The 18,089-nt window shown below is 41.6% G+C and overlaps 3 protein-coding genes across 12 annotated transcripts; 2 read left to right on the top strand and 1 right to left on the bottom strand.

Annotated features, from left to right (window-relative positions):
* The first annotated feature begins 1,848 nt into the window (after window positions 1–1,848).
* ipp (intracisternal A particle-promoted polypeptide) lies at window positions 1,849–6,322 on the top strand. Of its 4 annotated transcripts, XM_088429088.1 has the most exons (11): window positions 1,849–1,925; window positions 2,286–2,316; window positions 2,405–2,675; window positions 2,760–2,971; window positions 3,088–3,307; window positions 3,430–3,582; window positions 3,677–3,844; window positions 3,928–4,065; window positions 4,288–4,410; window positions 5,074–5,294; window positions 5,385–6,322. In XM_088429088.1, the coding sequence occupies exons 2-11, from the start codon at window positions 2,302–2,304 to the stop codon at window positions 5,607–5,609; spliced, it is 1,746 nt and encodes a 581-aa protein (XP_088285214.1). In that variant the 5' UTR covers window positions 1,849–1,925; window positions 2,286–2,301; the 3' UTR covers window positions 5,610–6,322. The 4 variants fall into 4 exon arrangements, with proteins under 4 accessions (XP_088285214.1, XP_088285211.1, XP_088285215.1 ...); XM_088429085.1 differs by having other exon boundaries at window positions 1,869–1,925; window positions 2,286–2,675; XM_088429089.1 differs by lacking the exon at window positions 1,849–1,925 and having other exon boundaries at window positions 1,959–2,316.
* A 175-nt stretch (window positions 6,323–6,497) lies between these two features.
* Window positions 6,498–9,231, bottom strand: LOC148414351 (transmembrane protein 69-like). Of its 3 annotated transcripts, XM_088429095.1 has the most exons (4): window positions 8,451–9,231; window positions 8,135–8,272; window positions 7,803–7,845; window positions 6,498–7,216 (listed from the first exon to the last, which is right to left on the bottom strand). In XM_088429095.1, the coding sequence occupies exons 2-4, from the start codon at window positions 8,158–8,160 to the stop codon at window positions 6,551–6,553; spliced, it is 735 nt and encodes a 244-aa protein (XP_088285221.1). In that variant the 5' UTR covers window positions 8,161–8,272; window positions 8,451–9,231; the 3' UTR covers window positions 6,498–6,550. The 3 variants fall into 3 exon arrangements, with proteins under 3 accessions (XP_088285221.1, XP_088285223.1, XP_088285222.1); XM_088429097.1 differs by lacking the exon at window positions 8,451–9,231 and having other exon boundaries at window positions 6,498–7,251; window positions 8,135–8,437; XM_088429096.1 differs by lacking the exon at window positions 8,451–9,231 and having other exon boundaries at window positions 8,135–8,433.
* Window positions 8,390–17,984, top strand: gpbp1l1 (GC-rich promoter binding protein 1-like 1). 5 transcript variants are annotated; one of them, XM_088429091.1, is made up of 12 exons: window positions 8,390–8,545; window positions 9,895–11,024; window positions 11,793–11,907; window positions 13,096–13,225; window positions 13,622–13,959; window positions 14,929–15,004; window positions 15,079–15,275; window positions 15,361–15,489; window positions 15,782–15,937; window positions 16,066–16,190; window positions 16,858–16,960; window positions 17,391–17,984. In XM_088429091.1, the coding sequence occupies exons 3-12, from the start codon at window positions 11,848–11,850 to the stop codon at window positions 17,562–17,564; spliced, it is 1,488 nt and encodes a 495-aa protein (XP_088285217.1). In that variant the 5' UTR covers window positions 8,390–8,545; window positions 9,895–11,024; window positions 11,793–11,847; the 3' UTR covers window positions 17,565–17,984. The 5 variants fall into 5 exon arrangements, with proteins under 5 accessions (XP_088285217.1, XP_088285220.1, XP_088285216.1 ...); XM_088429094.1 differs by having other exon boundaries at window positions 8,537–8,684; window positions 13,676–13,959; XM_088429090.1 differs by having other exon boundaries at window positions 8,537–8,684.
* The last annotated feature ends 105 nt before the right edge of the window (window positions 17,985–18,089 follow it).

Raw genomic sequence — 18,089 nt, 5'->3', positions numbered from 1 at the left:
TAACGTTACGCGATTTATCAAAAAACTAATAAGGCGGTACTGGTATGAGGTATTACCTCTAAATGGGTACACAGGTTTAACAGTTATATAATTAATGTGGGTCACAAATCAATTGATGATTTATTGACCCAATAGCGGGTTATGAAAAGGAAAATCAATTCGAATCTCTTTATCAATTTTTTAAAACAGCCCTAGATTTAAGGCATGCGACAATCTGCCAACAAATCTATTTGCTAAAGTTCAGCTTTGAAATTCACGGAAAAAAAGATCAAGCGCCCATGGTCGGGGATCACAGGACTATCATTCTGACTTTTGTAATTTTTGGGTTATTGTGGCAACATTTAGTCCCTACAGCAGTCTGTGAGCCTAATTATAGAACTAAAGACTCAGGGCATGGAATTACTTTTAAAATCCTAATCTACTATCTACTATCTTTTCCCGTAAAAAACAATTCTCATGATGTTTTCACTTCTGGTGGAGACAAAGTCTGACCAGAGGACAGAACCCCAGACACGATGTGTTTTCATAAAGAATGATAATTATATGGTGACCACTTTCCATAGAATGGCCCTCACTCTATTTTCCCCCCTCTAACCTCATGAGCTCCTGCGAGAAAGCCTTTCTTTCTTCCATCATCACTTCAGCGCTCACGTGGTGTGGAGACAGAAACGTCAGTGGAAGTAAGATTGCACCCAGGACAAGCAAAATAAATAAATGAAAACCAAAAGCTAAAAAGTGTTTAAGTAAAACACGGGAGGATTCTGGATTCTTTCAAATGAAATATAATATGTGATGTGTGATCACATTCAACAACACACTTGCATGTTTTTCAATCAAAAGATGCTCTTACATAAAACATAAAACAACTCTTGAATTGCAAAATAGCACTTAACACCTCCCGTCTGCTAAAAATAATATGATTAAAACATCCCGCATCTCAGCCTTGCATAGATTCATTCATACTCAATTGAGGTTGACTAGAGGGTGGGGAGGCATTCATCTTTCAACATTGTCTGATCAGCGTTGAAACCAGAAGGTGACTCAGACCAAACCCTCAAGTTCATATAGAATAATTATGATAGTGGATTGAATGAAAAGAAAATACAGCATTTCCTGTGATGGGGCAAACCATTAACCAATGTTCAAAATCCTTTACAATAATCATAAAGCAGACTGTAATAACTAATATAACATCATTAAATTTGTACATTTTAACTTGAAGCATGGAGAGAACCAAGATTTTAAAGTCTCTTCATTTTTCTATAGTGTCACGTGATGAAAAACCTTTTCTGAAACTTAATGGCGCTGGTGCCTATTAGGGGCCCAGGCTGATTTTATGCAAGAGGCAGATGACCCCTGGACTGCTCAAGAACATAGGTCCTATAGTGCCTATGTAGCATACACCAAGTAGTCATCACACTAATACAAAATAGAAGCAGTAGACGTGTACAAGTGTGCAGCAGAAGTGCTTATTGTAGCTGAAGTAAATGCCAGCAATGTTCAAAAATAAACGTTGAGGTAAAAATGCAACAGCATAAAACAAATGGACGGTTTCTTTTGGGGTGTTGTCAAGGTTTCTACTTCAGTTTTTCATCATTTGCTGTTGCTTTGCTTTTGTTTACTTGAAACACTGCCACCTGGCGTTGCTTTTTATACAGACCAGTCGCGCGTAATTCCAACCGCACAATACAACAAAGAACATGTGAAAGGTCAGATTTTGAAAAAAAAAATAATAATAAGAAATTTTACAATAAATAAAATGCATGATATTTGACACAAAGGACAAAAAAAAAAAAACATTACGTCACTCTAAACTTAACGATATCATTGATTAGTTGTGACTGGAGACTGAGTCCCAGACCAGAGTAATCGATTCTGAGTGACTGACTAGGAAGTTGCCTTCATCGTCATAAACAAATTCATGGGTGAGTACGGATTGAACGTTGCTTTTGATTATAGATTTTGTTATAGAGCGCAGTTGTTATCCGTAAAGTAGCAGTCCCATCGGAGGTCACTGTCATATTTTTTCTTTTATCAACGCGAGCGGTTTACTAGCATGCTAACAGCTGTGGAAAGTGGGTTCCTATAGTTGATACATCAAAAGGAAAGATAATAAAGTGCTACTGTCTTATTATATTTCAACCTCAATGAATCGTGGGGGAGGAAGACTAAATCTTTGCTGAGGATTAGTTCGACTAGTTCAGGCAACCGTTTTGTCCCATACACGTAAATGTTTCTAATTTGTCTCGTGTTAAATGTATCACCTTCTGTGTTGTGTTATACAGAAAAAGTAGTTTGGGAATGACGGCCCAAATGGTAAGCTGAATCAGCCGTCATGTCCTGCAACAAATATGTGTCAACATCCACTTGTGGTGATGATGTTCCTACTGTCATGGCAACCCAGGCTTCTGAACAGGCTGTGTTGGGCTCCGATCGCTACGCAAGGCTCATCCTGGCCCAGTTAAACAAAATGAGGCTCAGCACAGATTTCTGTGATGTGCAGCTGAGGGTTGGCGGCAGAGTCTTCAAAGTTCACCGACTGGTGCTCGCTGCCAGCAGCCCATACTTTTCAGCTCTTTTCTCTGGCGGCATGAGTGAGACTGACAAAGAAGAGGTGGAGATTCTGGGGGTAGACACTGAAGTCTTTGAGATTTTGCTGGATTTTATTTATACAGGTATTCTTTAAGTCCGACACGCACCCACTTCATTCTACAAAAGTACTTTTAGGTAATTGAATCTGTGCTTGCTTTTCCCACCAGGCACTATCAATGTGACAGTAGAGAATGTTCAAGAACTGATGTTGGCAGCAGATATGCTGCAATTGAATGAGGTGGTCTCCATCTGCGGTGAATTCCTCAAGGGCCACATGGATCCATCCAATTGTGTGGGCATCTTTCAGTTCCTGGAGCAGATCGCCTGCATGGAATTGCTGGAGTTTTCCGAGAATTATATCCATGTTCACTTCCTAAAGGTATACCACACTTGAACATTTTTTAATCACGGTTTTTACTTGTGAAGATTGATTTTCAACCCCCACGTTTACCTTGTTCAATTAGCAAACCCTCTCCATCATTTGCTTCTAATTAGGTTTGTATAAGCGATGAGTTTAAGGGCCTTTCAAAAGATCAGATTATCAAGCTTCTGAGAAGCGAAGAGCTGAGAATCGAGGATGAGTACCAGGTGTTCACTGCGGCCATGGAGTGGGTTCTCCAAGACGTGGCTAAGAGGAAAAAATATGTGGTTGAAGTGTTGGAACCAGTGCGCTTCCCTTTACTTTCCCCGCAGAGGTTATTCAAGTATATAGAAGGTGAGGAGACTTTGAACGTTTTCCACTTGCATTTCATTTCAATTTCACTTCGAGTTTTGAAAAAAAAAAACAAGCTCTGCTTGATTTAATGTTGAAGTTGCTCATTTCTTCTTTTAATCAAGGCATGACCGACTTCAGTCTGAGGGTGGCACTGCAGACCCTTTTGAAAGAGTACATTGAGGTCACAAAGTCTCCAAAAGACAAAGTGCACAGCCAACTCCACCAAGTTAAGATGAGACCGAGAAGAAAAGCCAGAAAATACGTTTATGCCATAGGTATTTTTTTGAAGTCTTTTTTTTTTTTTTTCCTTTCGTACGCTGAATACTGTGAAGTGATCTTTGAAAGCTTTGTTGTCTTTTTTTTCTGCAGGGGGTTACACTCGGTTACAGGGTGGTCGGTGGAGTGACAGCAGGGCGTTAAGTTGTGTAGAGCGTTTCGATACCTTCAACCAGTACTGGACCACGGTGTCATCCCTGCATCAGGCTCGCAGCGGGTTGGGGGTAGCAGTGTTAGAGGGCATGATTTATGTGGTAGGAGGTGAGTGCTAAAAAAACACAAATGTCACTTAATGGGTGCGCTACCAAGGTTCAACCTTTTATGTATTCATTTTTTTTCACCAGGAGAAAAAGATTCAATGATTTTTGACTGCACAGAGCGATATGACCCAGTGACCAAACAATGGGCTGCTGTGGCTTCTCTCAATTTCCCTCGCTGTGGAGTTGGCGTCTGCTCCTGCCATGGGGCGCTGTACGCGCTGGGTAAATACAACTGCGGTATTCTTGGAATGATGACAAATATTTTATCCTAATGAAGTGGATGGCTAAAAATCCTAAATTGGATTAACATTCACCTCTATCTACTCATCCACTGCTGTTGACGGAGAAAGGCGTCAAAGTTGCATTTGAAGTGGGCTGGCAGTGAATGAGTTAATGCATTACACGACAATGAAATGTTGAATTATTTCATGGTCTCCCATTTAGGCGGATGGATTGGCTCTGAGATCGGGAGGATGATGGAACGTTACGACCCAGAAGAAAACAAGTGGGAGGTCATAGGTGACATGGCAGTTCCCCGTTATTATTTTGGTTGCTGCGAGCTCCAAGGTATGTGTGTGTGTGTGTGTGTGTGTGTATATATGTATGTATATATACTGTATGTATGTATGTATATGTATATATATATATATATATATATATATATATATATATATATATATATATGTATGTATATAGTGTATACAGTAGTTTAATTCTATTTTGTATTAAATTGTGAAAGTATTCATGACTCCACAGTAAAGCAATCAATCCAACCAATATAGTTTTAAAAATGTAATCATTTCAAAAATGTATAATAAGATCAAAAATGTGTTTTTTGTCTCCAATTGCTTGCTAACGAGGCGATGAAGCCAGCAAAGTTAAAGAGGCATCTTATTTGAAAATGCAGGTTTTTTTTATACTAAAGAATTGGCAGCAACCTGCATGGGAGAAATTGACCCGGCTTTTTATAAAGAGGCTTGCAATTTGCTGTTTATATTTTCGAAAATTCAACATAGCCGAAAAGTAACAAATATACATGACAAATTGAATGTGTTGGTGCATAAAAAAGCACTGTTTGCAATGGGGGTCTTTGGAAAATGTGCTTTCTAAAAGTGGTCCTTGACTCCAAAAAAAGGTTTGAGATGTTTTTTTGTTTTTTTTAAGCTGACTTCCCTTTTGAGGCAAGATGTGTGTCTTTGAACATGTCACCTCTAAAGTTGCCGTTTTCAGGTTTTATTTATGTGATCGGGGGAATCAGCGATGACGGCACGGAGCTGTGCTCAGCAGAGATGTACGATCCCATTAGCCGTCGCTGGAGCGCCTTGCCCGTTATGCTTACGCGTCGAGCATACGTGGGCGTGGCCTGCCTCAACAACTGCATCTACGCGGTCGGCGGTCGCAATGAAGCCGTGGGCGCTTTGGAGACGGTGGAAAAATATTGTCCAGAGCAGGTAAACGTGCGATCACCCTGACCTTTGTTTTTGGTTTTATTAGATTTCTCAATACGTCAACGTCACAACTGCGCGGCTCCCTTTTTCCAGGAAAAGTGGTTTGAAGTGGCCCCGATGTCCACAGCGCGCACAGGGCCGTCAGTGTCGGCGGTGAACGGCTTGTTGTACGCCGTGGGCGGGAGAGCCGCCAGCAGAAACTTCTCAGCCCCCGTGACGATCGACTCGGTGGAGATCTATGACCCCCATCTGGACACCTGGACGGAAGTGGGCAACATGATCGCCAGCCGCTGTGACGGCGGCTTGGCCGTGCTCTGATCACGTGGGCGATTTCACTCGAGACTCAAGAGAACCCATATCAACATAAAAAAAATACACCTGTTCCACATCCCTGCATATTATTTATTTATACATGTAATTTGAGTTCTTAGCTTAAATTACAGCCGTGATGAAAAAGTGCACCGACTTTTTCTGCTTAAATCGTGTTTCTATTTTCAAGTCATCCCCAATGGTTTTAAATGACTACTGACCCGCATATTTCATCTCGTTTGTTTGACAACAATCTTTTTGTCATTCTTTTTCCATGAATCACCGTGAGTCATTTTTCAAGTCCTGAGATGCATCGTTTAAGGATAAGATATGAAACCACTTTGTTTTTCGCCTTCTTCATATTTGTCAACAGTGTGTGCTGTTACTTGAAATTCTTATCAAACCATTTCAGCCTATTTATCGATGAAATAGAATGGCACTCAAGGGTCCTTGTCAGAGACATGAAAAAAAATGTTTGCAACACCGGTGTTGTTACTACAGTTTTTTTGTTTGTTTGTTTTCATACCAAACAGAAAAAAAATCTTGTTTTTGGACACGTCATATTATTCACCCGATATTTTTTTACCTTGGGTGAAAGCGAGGAACGCCTGAAAAGTGTCAGTTTCCTTTCACTGTGGCTGTCCCTTGTCAACCCTAATACAAATGCAACATTGCTGTAAAAAATGATTTTCCGTGGAATAAAATTCCTGTTGTGCATGCTAGGCTTTCCGGTGAATGTGAATGACAAAAGCTTTGACAATGTTTTTGCATTTAAAGTGACCTGTAAAGTTTGAAGAGCGCGTTTGGAAAACGACTAGTGTTCAGAATTCATCGTCTTAAACGTTCAACATACGAAATGTGACCTAGCTACCGAAAAAATGCTGTAGCACAGTCAGCCAGTAGTAAGTTTGAATTTTATTTACGCGGATCAATTTTAACCGTTTGAATATTCAATTGGAAAAATTCAGTTTCTTTTCACTGCAGACCTTCTTGGTGATCAGCGTTGCCACCAGGGAAAAGGTCGCAACCAAAGTGAGGACAGTTCTCATGGCTTTAAACCACGCGGGGTATCCAGGCAGGAGTGTCAGGTCATAATGTAAAGACAGTCCCAGTCCCATTATAACCACCGTAGCGCCTTCTACGAGGTTGTTCCTGCACAGCAGAGCCAACCAGGCCAGAAGTGACGGAATGACACTGTTGCCCAAGTTCATCCAGTCAGGTCGAGCGGGACTTCCGTCAGGAATGGCGAACCCCCATCGGGCACCTCCCAGGAAGGATACGATGCAAGCGCCGTACACCATTTGAGCATAAGCCACTTCTGGGTAGAAGGACTGGGTGCTTGCCATGAGGACAGGAGCAGACACAAATGGAAGGAGCCCTGAGACGCCAAGGAACAGTGCCGGTTTGGGAGCCTGACTCATGGCCCGCAAACTAAAACTTTCTTTAGTGTCTCTTTTGTCTGATTGGCAGAGACGCGAGCCAGCCCAGTTGATAGGTTTGACGCACAGCAGCCTGTTGGTTGAAACCGGTTTGGACAAAGGAGAGACCACCGAGACCAGTCGAGCATGTGTTGGGTTTGATGCGCTGTCAATCCATTGAGGATTCCGAACAGGAAACTGAGAATGCAGAATATTCTTTGTCATACCTGATACTGTATAGTAGAGATAAGGAATACAGATTTGTAGCATTGCTTTGACAGTGTGATTATATCTTTAGCATCAAAGACGTTTCGCACTAGAGGGAAAGTATTAAAAGAAGCCACTGAAATTTCACCCAGATGATAACATGGCACAACACCTTAGTTATCACAAGAGTGCGCCATCCCTGGGCTAAAATACTGAGAATTATGTGGAAGAAAACTACTCAAAATTGATAAACTTTGACAACTTCTGGGTTGTTTTCTTCCACATCGTTCTTGCAGTATTTTAGCTAAAGGGTGGCACACTCCTTGTAGTGCGGTAATTTAGTGGGCGTGCCAAGTTGAGATTTTACATACTGTCACCATCCGGGTGAAATTTCAGCTCCCTCGTGTAATCTTGCTTTGATGCAAATTCAAAGGGCAAATCCTTTTGATCAACACTACACAAGGGATAGAAACAATGTGTGAGTTCAATTCGATGCAACCACATGTTTAAATTAGAAAAAAAGAAAAAAAAAACAGTTTTCATATACAAAATAGTTTTCTGTCACACCTTAACTTACCTTAATGAGATTTCTACGAGGTGCAGCTCGAAACATTTGCAATCTAAAATGAGATAGACAACAGAAAGGGGACTAAACATACACTGCACAGTTGAACGTCATTTATCCTATTCAAATTTCACGTCGATTGAGTAACATCAGCAATGCAGACAAAAAATATGAAGTGGATTGTTGCCAATCGTTCGGCAACAATCCATATTATGTGCACTAACTTATAAAAGCTGAAGTTTCGGCTAGCTTAGCACGGGTCGTTGCAACCATGATTACTACATCGGAGTTTGGTTTGTTTTTCTCTGTTTAATGACAAAGAGGAATTTTACGATATATCTTACCTTTTGATGAAATCGCTTCTGATCATTTCCGACTCAAATCGAATTCGTCCTTGCTACGAAATCGTCCCGTTTCTCCAAAGTGGACAAATTCTGTTATCGACTATTTTGTCTGTCCATGGAGGGGGGAGGTTTTGCGTGCTGTTCAAGAAAGCAAACGCATACGTTTACTAAAAACCACCTCCGTATTCTAGAAATGCTGCAATTTAAATATTTATCTTTCCAAGTAATAAACACTTTTGTGCGCAAACAAATGAGAGTTTTTAAAGCTCTATTCATTGATTCCCCGAATCTCAACCCCAAGCAGTTAAAAGCGTACCTCACAGAGTGGGACCTCATGCAGTTGCATAATGACGTGACTTCTTGAACGCAACCTGAAAGAGTGTTCGAATCCCCTAGGTGCCAGCGCCAGTGGTAAGCGCACAGAAAACCCAAACAAACATCAATCGCCACTCCACCACGGCGCTATACTCGCACCGGAGCGCCATTTCGTCGCTATCGGACTACCTGATGTACCCTCGTATCTATTAAAGAGCATTTTGCTTGGGAGAAGGTACGCGCAATGGTCAGGAAACATTGCTGCAAGTTAGCTCGCTAGCACTTTAGCAAGCTGATGAATGTGTGCTGCCGCTGCTAAGGTAGCCATTTTGAAACTGTGTTGTTCCAACGATTCCAGGTCTATTTACCTTTTCTATACGTTGGTGACAACGGCTAAAATCTGTCTTTATCGCCATTTTGATTTCATTTAACGTCTTAACTTGTTAACCGTGTGGGGAGTTAGGCCCCGGAGCCGTACGATCTCATTGCATTACACATCACAGCTTTCGGCTTCAGTTAACATGCTAGGTAACTGCAGCTACTAGCTAACATTTGCTAGGCGTATGTTCGCGTAGCTAAGTACACAGATGAGTTAGCAACCGAGTGATTGTCGATTTTAGAGCTCTGTCTTGAGGTAAAAGGCTTTGATAAGTTTAGACGTTAGAATCACTTTTTGTCCGAATTGCACCTTTGAACATTTATCAACTTGCGAGCGCGGCGAAACGTGTGCTCTGCGTGTTGCATCGGTGCCCTGTAGAGTAAAGGGGCACGTTTGTTTTCCTTCTACAATGGTAACGTTTCGCTTAATATTTATTCTGTTAATCCTGCAGCGGAACATCGCTGCTGTCCGTAGTAGCTTGTGTGCGTCGGGAACTCATTGATGTTAAGCTATTACGTAACAGTTCAGCGCGAGTGCAATGCTGTTTGCAACGAACTTGTTTCATTTTAGAGTTTAGTTGTACTGTCGTACACTTATGGACGAAACGTAGCAGGGTGCAGTTATCCGAGTTTGGTATTTGATACTGCATTACCATAGTGTTTTGCTCCCACAGTGGGAGAAGTGAGAAAGTGCCGTGGATATTTTTGCATTGGTATTAATATTTCATTAAGAGCCGCCACACATTTCAGCTTCGGCGGCGTGATGGCCGCAAGAGCAGCGAGCTTTTAGTTTCGATTCCAAAGTACATATTTAGACGTTAATTGTAAGGCTTTGATTAAAATATTTCCACTTTTGTACTGTGATTGCTCTAAGAGCACAGCGTCTTTAGTTTCGATTCCAAAGAACATATTTAGACATTGTTTCAAAGGCTTTGATTAACGCTACTTTTGTGGCGATTTTAATTGTAATAGTAAGTAGTTTAATTTACATCTTCAGAGGCATATCTTGCCAAAACTTAAATGTTCTACAGTTGATGGATTTTCTGACTGAAGTCTTTGATTTGCAGGTGCAGCTCCTTTGCAGAATCAAGTGGAATACCAGGAAGTAATGAGAGAATTGTTCAGCAAGGCAAAAGCTCCAAATAAGGACACTTTTTTGTACCCTTTTGGGTTTTTGGGGGTTGTTTTTCTGCGAGGAAAGAATTAGATATTTTTTGACAAGGCTATATGGGAGTTTTTTACCATTTTTTCGAGCGCGCATATCTATGATATTAGCGCTACCTCAACTTTCATCTTCCAGAAAACTGCTCCTAGCTAAATGGGCATTTTACAAATGTGAAAGTGAATCACACGTCGACAAAGACACCTTTATAATGAATCACCCTTCTTGCTCTCTGTTTCAATAACCAGAAAGGAAAATGACGGCAATGTAGCTAACACAGGGTTTTCTTTTTTTTTTCATTGTCATGTGACTTTGAATTAGCAAGCATCATTTCCTTCCAACTCCGGCAGTCTTTTTCACCCTATTAATGAGGTGAGCCGTGGGTTTCCTCCAAAAGACTGTCCCTGAACTCCTTTTCTTTTCTGCACATGAGTCACTAGATTCTAAAATGATTCGGTAAAAGTTGACTTGATGCCAATACCTACTGGCCCACAGTGTGGCAGGACAACACTCGTTTCATTCTCCTCGACTGGTGTCAAGAGTGGAACCGCTACACAAACTGCTGTCCGTGTGCGTGGGCAAACCCCTTTTACACCTTGACGAGATCGCTACCGAGCTCTTCCGCGGCAGTGGGACAAATGACCTCTCATCAAGTTCATCTTTTGCCGTTTGACAAAGTCTGATCATGTCCCAACTAAATCACTGAACGACATTAAAGCGTCTCACTGGGGACAGGATTCGCTCAGGAGCGGTTTGGGTTCCTCTCGTGTTTGGAAATCCGTCTCCTTCCTTGTTTGGCCAGTTTTCTGGATCACAAATTCCAGATCATTCCCGCAACTCTGTTGACCCATCTTCCTGTGTTCCACCCTGGACGAAGTGATTTGCCTCTTGGGAAAGGGGCTGCGTTGTCCTGGCAGAGTTTTAGAGGGGTAGTCTTTGTGCCGCTCCCCGTCTGTCAGTGCCAACAGGCCTGAAGAACAGTGGTCAGACGGACGAAGGGAGGAGGCCGTGGACTTCAGAGCATTTGACTCTGGGGTAAATATTGCACTCTGCCTGACATTATTTTTTTTTTTTTACATACCCATATCTTTTCCCTCATTTTTTGTTCTTTCCAAAAAAAAATTAAATACAACTCTTGTTCAAATGTCTAAAATCATATCCATGGGCAGAATACAAAAGATTTTATTCCTTTTTTTTTCTCATGCTTGAGGTTTGAAAATAGTCATACTTGCTCTCACCATTTTTGACAGTTTTTCTATAGTTTTTTCTATTTGCTTCCCATCAATATTTTTATTGAACAACTTTGCTGATACTGAACTTTGCATCGTGTTGATTTAAAAAAAAAAAATCAAAGTATATTTACTAAATAATATAACGAGATATACATCTTTGTTGCTCAATATGTCTCAGTGTTATCAGCAGGTCTTAGAGCTAAATGAAAATAAAGACAAATAGCTAAAATTAATATAAAACAAATAAGGACTGCAACTATTAACTATCATAATCATCTGAAGATAGTTTTATCACATCAATTGATGAATTGGATTTTTTTCCAGGGTCGTCAGAAGATCTTAAAGTTTAATGCAAACTTGAATAGCAAAAATAAACCTTGAATATGAAGTTTTCACATTTCAAATGAACAGATATGCTAAAATTTCTATTTATCCGATATGAATCTTCCAGCCCCTTTATGCATTAAAAACAAATTGACTCGAAGGTGTGAAAGTATTTCACGTGTCCGTGCATAAAACCGCTGCTTGCCAGCCTTCAAATGACATTCCCGATGGTCATCTCTCTTGTCAGATCCTGGCCATGAGGTTTGATGCCTCAATCCACTGACCAGAAACACTGGACCTAAATGGCGCAGCATGACTTTGTCCCTGCCTGGCTTAACTTCTCCACGCCCCAGCCTGCCAAGGTTTGTGTGCACACATTGAGCGAGCATGTGAGAGTGAGTCAAGGAGACAGAGCTTCAAATCTCATTTTGATACTATGTGCTGTTACACCTTATTTAGTGTGGGGAGTGACATTGCTGTTCAAAATTATTGTAGGTCAGCATGATCGAGGCAAGGATGTGATATTTTATTTTTTAAATTCTGTGCAAAACACCTCATTAGCTGATTCACTGCCAGTCCAGTTAAAATAAACCTTTGATCAACGTTATTGGCAGTGAACGAGTAAACACTGTTAAAATGGATATTTGACGTCCGTAGTCGGCGAATGAGTAAAAGGGCAACCTCCGGATTCTTTTTGAATTTTTTTGCATCTCAGTGGGGAGTCAAGAATCGCAATTGTCAGATTTAAGTTGAGCACATCTAGCGTGCACAAAGCACAGCATTGTTGAGTTGTTTTATTGCTGATATGGCGTTGAATGTTTGTAGGTCAGGATGTTTCCCAGCTGGGTGACCGATTTTAAAATGCATTCAAGACTGAGTAACAAGAATAGTCACTGCTTGTCAACAGTGCTCTGTTTGTTCAGTAATTGAGCACGATGTTTAATGCTATTGTTTCTGCTGTGGTTTTACGGCGTTTTTAAAACGGGGAGCATAAAGGATTGTCTAATTATTATGGTGTCATGTCAGAGGGGGTTTTAGAGGGTCATATGCTATATAAAGAAAGATGAAAATTTTGGGGGTTTGTGTTTTTAGCTTTCTAGTGGTTGCTAAATTAAGTTGGGGATGTTCATTTGGGTGTAGCAACATGAAATAGATACACAATTGCTTATGATGTAAATTAGCCACTACAGACAGCAGTGCTAAAATGGTTACAAAGCATTTGTTCTGATCTCAGCAATGGAGATTCTTGTATCGAAGTAACAGAGCTATTTTCAGAGGTAAACGTCTTAGAACTGCCATACTATTTTAAAACCTTACTATGAACTAAAATTAACATACATTATAGACACAAGGATACGTATCTTTGGATCCTCAATTGTAGCCGTTTACAAATGTAAAAGCAGTTGTGGGGATGTGTGCTTTGTGCTTGTATTTACTCGTACTTACTATTTACTCACACACATTTTGCTCATTCCCAACTGAAAGTCGAGACTTGTTTTGAGTGGTCTTTTCTGTGCTGCAACAATTTTTTTTTTTGCCCCTTCTTCCAGTCCCCTGCTGCCACCCTCGATAAACAAGGCGAGCCCCATCACCACAGGGAAGGTAGAAATGCTGTGAGCCGCCGCCGTCACAACTCTTCAGATGGCTTCTTCAACAATGGGTCCTTGCGCGCTCCAACAGGTGAAAATTGTGAAGAAAACCACTCTGGGAAGAGCAATTACGAGCTTTTAATTAGGAGTATTTAAATTAAAGGCGCGTCCTACACTCGGGTTTGCCCTATATTTGGGGAACTCGGTATTTCATGCAGTACAAATTTTACTTTAATATGAGACATTCTCAGAAGAACCGAGAGTTAAACCTTCTTGGTCGAACTTGGTGCATAAGTCAACATACAAATATTTGATTTAAAGACTTGAACCCGATGCAGTTACATCATGTATGTTATTTAACATGACCTTATTAAAACAGAGATTGTTTTTACGATTTAAACAATACAAATTGGAACTACGATTTATTTTAGCTGGCAAAAGCCAACTCTGTGGTTGGTTAGCAGTATAACTCCTCTTTTACTTTTAGGTGACGGGTGGCAGCAGCCCTCGCTACTTCTGAGACATGACTCTGTGGATTCAGGGGTGGCCAAAGGAGGGCACAGCGGCTTAGCCGGGGGCTCGTGTTGGAAGGACACCCCCAGCTGGCATGGAGCTCCGCGAGGCGCCCAGGACGGCCACCACCACCACCACCACCAAGCACGCCACCCTAAGCGGGGAGGTGGCGACAGGGACAGGCAGGGAGGGCACCGGCAGCGCAATGGTAACTTCCATCCCCGTAAGGGCACCTCATACCAGGACAAGTTTCCCAATGAAGAACGCAAAGACAATAAGGATGATAAGCTGAAGTTTGTGGAAGAGGACTTTGTGAGTAGCATTGTTTGAGTTTCTTGCATACAACTTTGCTTAAGATTCCTTCCAATTTGATTGTTATGTACAGTGCATCTATATAGCTGTCTAGCTATCTGGCTCGCTCTAGCTAGGTAGCATGATTAAAAAAAATCCAGGTTTCATCCAATTTGGGTTCATTTAGAGCATAGGTGTCAAATTCCAGTCCTTAAAGGCCGGTATCTTGAATGTGTTTTGGTTTTCACTCAACACATCTGATTCAAATGATTAGCTCATTAGTAAGCTCTGCAGGAACTTGAAAATGATCCTTATCATTTGAATCAGGTGTGTTTGACAGAGAAAGTTAGAAAATATACAGCATACCGAAGTTCGACACCTGTGATTTAGAAGCTTAACAATATAATGTCTTTCCAACTCATAGCTCGATTGCAAGCTTTGTAAGCATCTATTTTCCTAGCATTTTATCTACCTTGCTAGCATTCTGTTTATCTTGTGAGCATTCTATCTTGCCAGCTTGCTAGCCTTCTATCTCGCTATCTATCTAGCTTGCTAGCGTTCGATCTATCCTGCTACCTCGCTGGCGTTCTTTATAGCCTGCTCGCTTTCTGGTGTTCTAGCTATTCTGCAAACTTGCTAGCGTTCTAGTTTTCATGCTAGCTCGCTGGCATATCCTGCTAGATTGCTGCCGCCCTAGCTTGCTAGCGTTTTACTTATTCTACTAGCTTGGTAGCATTCTATCTGTCATGCTATCTTGCTGTCTAGCGTTCTATCTTGCGATATAGATTGCAAGCGTTTTAAATAACCACTTGTCCGTCCATTTATCCAATTTTATACTCGCTTCTAAGCAATGTTTAAAGAAAAGAAAACCCCTCTAGGTGTGTTTCTCTGTTTCTGCTCCTTTGAATTCTTACATGCAAAATTCACAGTTTTACTATTCGAATGCCAGAATTTTCTCCACAACAGTCAATTGTCCTGCTTCTTTTGTAGCCTTCCCTCAACCCTGAAACAACTGGAAAGCCCGGCACTCAGTTGAGAGCAGTGGCTCCCCATGCCGGAGTGTGGGGTAAGAGCTCCAAGTCCATTAGCAGCCTGACAGTTTGTAACGCAGTTTACTAACAAGATTTTCTCCCTCCCAAGAAAATCCTCCGAGCGGCAAGCAGATGGTGTCCAAAATGTTGGTGATCAAAAAGGTTTCTAAGGAAGACCCCAGCACCGCGTTCTCGGCGGGCTTCGCCAGTGCCGGCGCCTTGCCAGCCAACGGCGCTAAAGCTCCCATCACAGGCTCCAGCGTGTACAAGAATCTGGTCCCAAAGCCCGCTGTGGCCCCCACCAAAGTAAGACTGCCGTGGTCGGAATTTCTCTGGAAAGTGTCCTTGCTAACCCAGTTAACATTATCATTATTTATTTTATTTTTTTAAGAGCACCCAGTGGAAAGCCGGCGCTCGAGACATCGCCAAGTCTGGCCGAGATTCCGTCTTCTCCAACCCCGCCTCTTCCGCCAAACCCAGCACCCCGGTCAGTGCACCACAGCACAACACCCCAAAAGAGGTGAGATTGTTTTTTTTTTTTTTTTCCTGTAACTCAACTCAGAATCCAGGGTTTCTTTTTCCTTCCAAAACTATAGACATGGAAAGTTAAATTTCAAAAACATAAAAGTCAAGTTGATAAAGTCACAGATATGTTTGCATTGTTATTGTTGCTTATTTATGCTCATGCTCACTTGTTTGGCAAGAAATTTTAATGAACAGTTAAAAAAAAACTGATGGAGTCATTTGCCTTGTTTATGGTAAACCTTCAATTGACTTGAACTCGATTGGTCTCGTCGTCGTCACCTGTGCAGCATCCTTCCAGTACGACTCCCCCCATTGACATCGCCCCATCAAGGCTGAAGCTGATGCGCCGCGGTCCGGACCGAAAGAGCGAGTTCCTGCGAGCTCTGAAGGACGAGGGCACCGGAGAGCTGACCACAAGCAGCAGCCCGGGAACTTCGGGAGAAGTCAGTCACTGTTTTTTTTGTTTGTTTGTTTGTTTGTTTGTTTGCATTGTTCGCTACTCGCGGTAGATGTGAAATGGTTATATTATGCAGATTGTGTTGACCCCTGATTGTTGCGTGATTGTGTCCAGGGCGAAAGCAGCACCCCAGAGCCCAAAGCCTACAGCGAGGATGTGTGCCATGAGAACGGGCTGTCCTACTCCCTCAGCGACTCTGACACGGAACATCTGTCCAGCTCCCTGGAGGCTGAGCACCGGTACCACACACACACACACGCACACTTTTATGTGGATCATGTTCCATCTTTTGTATGAAGCAGTACTTGATATTTCAACGTGGGCTAAAAATGGCAAATCCCCTAAGACTTTTTCATGTCAGCTGCAGGGGGCAGTAGTGTACACCTCTGCAAAATGTGGTTTACTTTATTTGTTTTGGTGTTTGTTTTTCCAATATGCAGTATTTATGTAATGCATTATTTAAAAAAAAAAGGACCACGTTTGAACAATTTTTAAACTGCAATACTCAAAAACAAATCACAATGATGCAAATATAAAGTAAATGTCAAATTAACCTCGAACGCTCAAGTGGAATATTGAGTCAAACCACACTACAGTTACCATTGAAATTTTGATTTTTATAAAACTTAAGATGCAGTGTTATGTTTTCTGTAGTTGTTTTTTAATCATTTACCTCATCAAATTGCATTCTTTAAAAAAGTTTAAAAAATCCCACCAAATTCTATTTAAAAAAAAAATTCGATCATTCGCCTTTGTAGTTTCCATTGACATTCTTTTATATCAGCAGCGCTCAGTGTTAACAAATGTTTTTTTAGTGTGTTATTTTGTTAGCTTTCCTGAATAGTTTTTTATTCAAGCCAAGTCCCTCCATTAAAAGAAAGAAATTTGTGAAACGTGCTTGCTCAGGTTGCTGAAGGCCATGGGCTGGCAGGAGTACCCAGAAAACGATGACAACTTCCTGCCTCTGACCGAAGACGAGCTGAGAGAGTACCAGACGAAAACCGAGCAGGTGAGCGACGTTCCTCTTGAGTCCTATGTTAACTCTTTCGGTGCCGAGTGTCATCTGAAAAGGCAACCAATTTGGAGCATATTCTGTTTTTTAGGAATCACTGTTTAAGCAAGCAATTTTGCACAAAAGGAAAAAATGAGCTTTTTTGCGTTTTCTGTAGAACGTGACTTTGACCCAGATTTTTCAGCACTTTCGGTCTTCCATACATTACAACAGTGTTCGGTTGGCAGAATATTAAGAGGAGCACTGGCCACAAGCTCATCTATCCATTCCTTTAAAAAAACAAAACAAAACAAAAACAGGGAATACGAATTTTTATCACTGGCACACAATCTTAGTATTTTACTTGACAGAAATTCTCGTCCGTGGCACTGAGAGTTTAAAAAAATGTGTTGAGCTTCCGCAATCTGCATCATTTTGGTACGCGCAGCTGAAGCGGAACGGCCTGCAGAAGAACGGGATTCTGCCCAGGGCACGGGGCGTCACCCTCCACTTCACCCCCTGGAGGAGCATGGCGGAGGCGCACGTGGAGGAGGCCTCCGAGTCCGAAACCAGTAGCAGCAGCCAGACCTCCGACGACGAAGACGACTGCATCAAATCCTAACGTGGCTTTAACGGAACAAAAAGAAAAGCAACGCAAACAGCCAACACATCTCAGCAAGCCACTCGCCCTTTTCTCTCATCTTTTTTTTTTTTTTTTTTTGAGCACCATTTTGAATTTTTTGATTCTTTTTTTTTTTGTTGTTGTTCTTGCACAAGGGAAAAACCAATCATATCCCAGTGAAGGGGGAGATTTCTGCTCTGCCAGACGTTGTTTTCCCTGCGTTTCCTCCTTCACTGCAGTCCTGCTCTGTGACCCCGCCCCCTCCTTTTTCTTCCTCGCTTTGTGGACCTGAAGTGTTCATCAAGAAAAAGGGCAATGAATGCACACTTGATTCTGCTTTAAACAGACTAACTCATTTCATTGATGATGCCGATGACACATTATTAATGATATTAATAAAATTGGTTCCTGAAAAGCTGACGTTTCAAGCTGCTCACTGTGACGTTTCATTCAGATGGATTCATTGCAATGTCCTCATCCTCGAAGCAGTCAAGTAAAGTCATTAAAAATAAAAACCCCGCACAA

This window comes from Hippichthys cyanospilos, chromosome 12 (assembly GCF_059441005.1).
Source record: "Hippichthys cyanospilos isolate Australia breed blue-spotted pipefish chromosome 12, RoL_Hcya_1.0, whole genome shotgun sequence".
Taxonomy (NCBI): domain Eukaryota; kingdom Metazoa; phylum Chordata; class Actinopteri; order Syngnathiformes; family Syngnathidae; genus Hippichthys; species Hippichthys cyanospilos.
This window is presented reverse-complemented; position numbering and strand designations above follow the sequence as displayed.

Excerpts from the sequence above, each read along its gene's own strand:
- ipp (XM_088429085.1), top strand. The coding sequence starts at position 2,336 with ATGTCCTGCAACAAATATGTGTCAACATCCACTTGTGGTGATGATGTT. Across the intron at positions 2,676-2,759 it reads GCTGGATTTTATTTATACAG|GCACTATCAATGTGACAGTA; the intron begins GTATTCTTTAAG and ends TTTTCCCACCAG. Across the intron at positions 2,972-3,087 it reads TCCATGTTCACTTCCTAAAG|GTTTGTATAAGCGATGAGTT; the intron begins GTATACCACACT and ends GCTTCTAATTAG.
- LOC148414351 (XM_088429095.1), bottom strand. The coding sequence starts at position 8,160 with ATGATCAGAAGCGATTTCATCAAAAG. Across the intron at positions 7,846-8,134 it reads AGAAGCGATTTCATCAAAAG|ATTGCAAATGTTTCGAGCTG; the intron begins GTAAGATATATC and ends ATCTCATTTTAG. Across the intron at positions 7,217-7,802 it reads CTCGTAGAAATCTCATTAAG|TTTCCTGTTCGGAATCCTCA; the intron begins GTAAGTTAAGGT and ends CTGCATTCTCAG.
- gpbp1l1 (XM_088429091.1), top strand. The coding sequence starts at position 11,848 with ATGGCGCAGCATGACTTTGTCCCTGCCTGGCTTAACTTCTCCACGCCC. Across the intron at positions 13,960-14,928 it reads AGTTTGTGGAAGAGGACTTT|CCTTCCCTCAACCCTGAAAC; the intron begins GTGAGTAGCATT and ends CTTCTTTTGTAG. Across the intron at positions 15,005-15,078 it reads TCCCCATGCCGGAGTGTGGG|AAAATCCTCCGAGCGGCAAG; the intron begins GTAAGAGCTCCA and ends CTCCCTCCCAAG.